At 45.1% G+C, this 3,040-nt stretch overlaps 1 protein-coding gene across 1 annotated transcript in view; it reads left to right on the top strand.

The window, feature by feature from the left end:
- LOC101848919 (ubiquitin carboxyl-terminal hydrolase 5) overlaps positions 1 to 1,363 on the top strand; it is a gene marked incomplete in the record, with an annotated part of 21,862 nt that extends 20,499 nt beyond the window's left edge. Inside the window, 2 exon segments of the mRNA XM_013088457.2 lie at positions 15 to 138; positions 1,118 to 1,363. Coding sequence (XP_012943911.1) covers positions 15 to 138; positions 1,118 to 1,290 — 297 coding nt within the window.
- Positions 1,364 to 3,040: the final 1,677 nt, after the last annotated feature.

The raw sequence follows: 3,040 nt of genomic DNA, 5'->3' as shown, positions 1-3,040 counted from the left end.
CCTCTTGTACCCAGAGCAACAATGCGGAGCGAGCCGTAGACTGGATCTTCAGCCACCCGGACGAGCTGAGTCAGCCCATGGAGACGGAGGAGGCCAGCGCCCCGGTCACTGCCGCTAACTTTAAAGATGGGTCAGAGAGTGAGTTATTGCCCCTTCGTGGGACACTATTTGGTTGTGGTCGCAAACGTTGTGTGCCCTTATTGACACAGTTACGGTTATGTAGCAGTTAATGGGCGCTCTCTCGCTTTCTGTGATTGATGGGGGACGGAGGTAGGGGGAAGATGGTAGAGGCATGGTTAGAGTCGTAGAGTAAAGGTGGTAGAGTGGGTGGTTGGCGGGTGCTCTGGTGTGGTTTGCTTCTTCTTTCCTATCTAACATCTATCGTCCTTGTCTCCCCTTTTTCTTTTTTATGTTTTTTACTCTCTTGTAGCACCTCTAATCTCTTCTGGCGCTCATATGACCTTATGCAGTTGCGAGCGCCGTAAAACCTCTGCTAAAACTAAAAGGTGGTAGAGAGAAAGTGATAGAAGAACACTGGATACATTACGAGGGATCCCTGGAGGAAGGTTGTTTGATGGCCACCATGTTCATGTGATAGACACGCTGTTATGTTAACACTGACAGGTTTTTCCTGGTAGTTGTTGTAGCTGCCTGCGGGGGCTAGGCTTAATCTGTCGGGGTTTGGGGGTTTTTTTTGGGTCTTTTTTCTAAGGGTGCTTTGGTGTGGTTTTTCTCCTTCTTTCCTATCAAACATCTATCAGTCCCTGCTCATTCTTTCTGGATCAATAACAACAACTCCTTACTCTTTTTCGTGTTTGTTACTCTTTAGTAACACCTCTAATCTTCAGCATTTATGCTGCCTTATTCTGTTGCAAGTGCTGTAAAACTCTTACAGAGACTAAAGCTACAAAACTAACCTCTGGTTCACTGAGGCCCCTCTATGTAATACATTATGCAGCAAGTTGTAAACACCTAGATCTTTTTTTTTTTAGATTGTTTTTCTCTTTGACATTTCTTCTTTTTCTCTCTCTCTGTCTCTCAAATCTGACATCTTTCTCTGTCACTTTGTCTCTCTCTCTCTCTCAAATCTAACATATCTCTGTGTCTCTCCCCACAGAGTACCGACTGGTGGCCTTCATCAGCCACATGGGCACGTGCACCAGCGTGGGTCACTACGTGTGTCACATCCTGAAGGAAGGTCGCTGGGTCATCTACAACGACGAGAAGGTGGCACTGTCGGAGCAGCCGCCCAAGGACCTGGCCTATCTCTACCTGTACCAGCGCATGTAGGACATTGAGGGGGGGAGGTGAGAGTGTGTGAGGGAGGAGGACATTGAGGGGGAGAGGTGAGAGTGTGAGGGAGGAGGACATTGAGGGGGAGAGGTGAGAGTGTGTGAGGAGGGAAGTGAGAGTGTGTGAGGGAGGAGGACATTGAGGGGGAGATGTGAGAGTGTGTGAGGAGGGAAGTGAGAGTGTGAGGGAGCAGGACATTGAAGAGGGTGAGGTGAGAGGGTGAGGGAGGAGGACATTGAGGGGGGACGTGAGGGGGTGTGGTAAGAGGATCTTTGGGGTGAGAGAGTGTGGTAGGACATGGGGGGGGGGGGGGGGGAGAGAAGAGAGAAGATGTAAGACATTTGGAAGGATATGAGAGGGTGTAGGAGGACATGGAGGGGGTTGAAGGGGGGGGGCGGGCATGAAACGGTGAAGGAGGTCATTTGGTAGGGTGTAGGAGTAGGAGGGGGGAGGACATTTGGGGGATGAGAGTGTAGGAGGGGGCATGAGAGAGTGTTGGAGGACATTGAGAGGGGCATGCAAGGACATTGGCCTCATTTATTGTGTCCTTCATAGGTGTCTTTTCACAATATGTGCTGATGGTTTGTTGTGTGTATGTTGTTTAAAAAAAAACACGTAAATATGTTGTTTGTGTTGAGGCTGCATGATTGGCCTTTGTCTGGTACTGGGCCGCAGGGTGTCTGTCTGTGTGCGATGTGGGCGTGTGAAGTTGCCAGATCAAATTTTCAGGGTGTTGTTCCTGCCAGAGATGGCTGTGGCCCCCTACCCATGGATACCTTCATCATCTCATTGATATTGGTGGCTGGGCAGCGTTCGCTGTCATTTTGTGTGGCTGTATGGTCACTTTTCACAGTCTTCTGTTAGGACTTTCTTCTTTCGTCCTAAATTTCACCTACAACGTTCAAGGTTTGAGTTTGGGTCAAGAGAGGCACATTGACACAATAATGGTTATATTGTGCAGGGAAGAAGCAATAAATAGACTCTACTGAGGGAAAGTAAAGAAGTCGGATGTACCAGTGTTGTATTTTAATCGCTGAAAAAGAAATATTGAGTATGCCATCTGTATTTGTATACATTGATGCAGTTGTCTGAACAAGGGTAGGCCCCAGCGATAGAGCTCTAGAGCTAGAGCTTGAAGTAAGTCGAAGCAAAGATCAGGAGAGGTAGCTATGCTCGAAGAACATTTTTAGTTTGAGTGAAGTTTTTATCATATGCATTGCTTTTAAAAAATCCATTTGATGTTCCCAGAGATCCAGCAATACACATGGGTGGAATCCATTTTTGTCAAGTACCATGATTACTTTTAGGTTCTGTCACCTATTCAAAGGTCATGACTCGTCATTTTTATAGGCCTACTTGATACGAAGAACATTCTAGAAGAAAATGCTCTAACCTGAGAAAATTTAACTTTTTTTGCACACAGCCTGGAACATGTACTTATTTATAATAGGTCGATCTGTGTCTTGACAAAACAGATTTTTGCTACTCAACATAGTTTTTTAATGTGAACAGAATTTCCAAATTCTTTATTTCAGGCCTTCTTTCCAAAAGCAATACATTTTGTACTTTAATTATGAATTTTTTTTTACTCTGTCTGTACGGTACAGAGGTATTTATGTAAACATTATGCTACAAAAGTTTCATAGGTCTAGGGTTAAAACTTTTTGAGATCTACAGCGTTTTTTAAAATATAAAGTAAAAGAAAGCATGTATGATTTCCAATATTTGATCACCAAACCAATAAACT

Source organism: Aplysia californica, unplaced genomic scaffold (assembly GCF_000002075.1).
Source record: "Aplysia californica isolate F4 #8 unplaced genomic scaffold, AplCal3.0 scaffold00747, whole genome shotgun sequence".
In the NCBI taxonomy this organism is placed as follows: domain Eukaryota; kingdom Metazoa; phylum Mollusca; class Gastropoda; order Aplysiida; family Aplysiidae; genus Aplysia; species Aplysia californica.
This window is presented reverse-complemented; position numbering and strand designations above follow the sequence as displayed.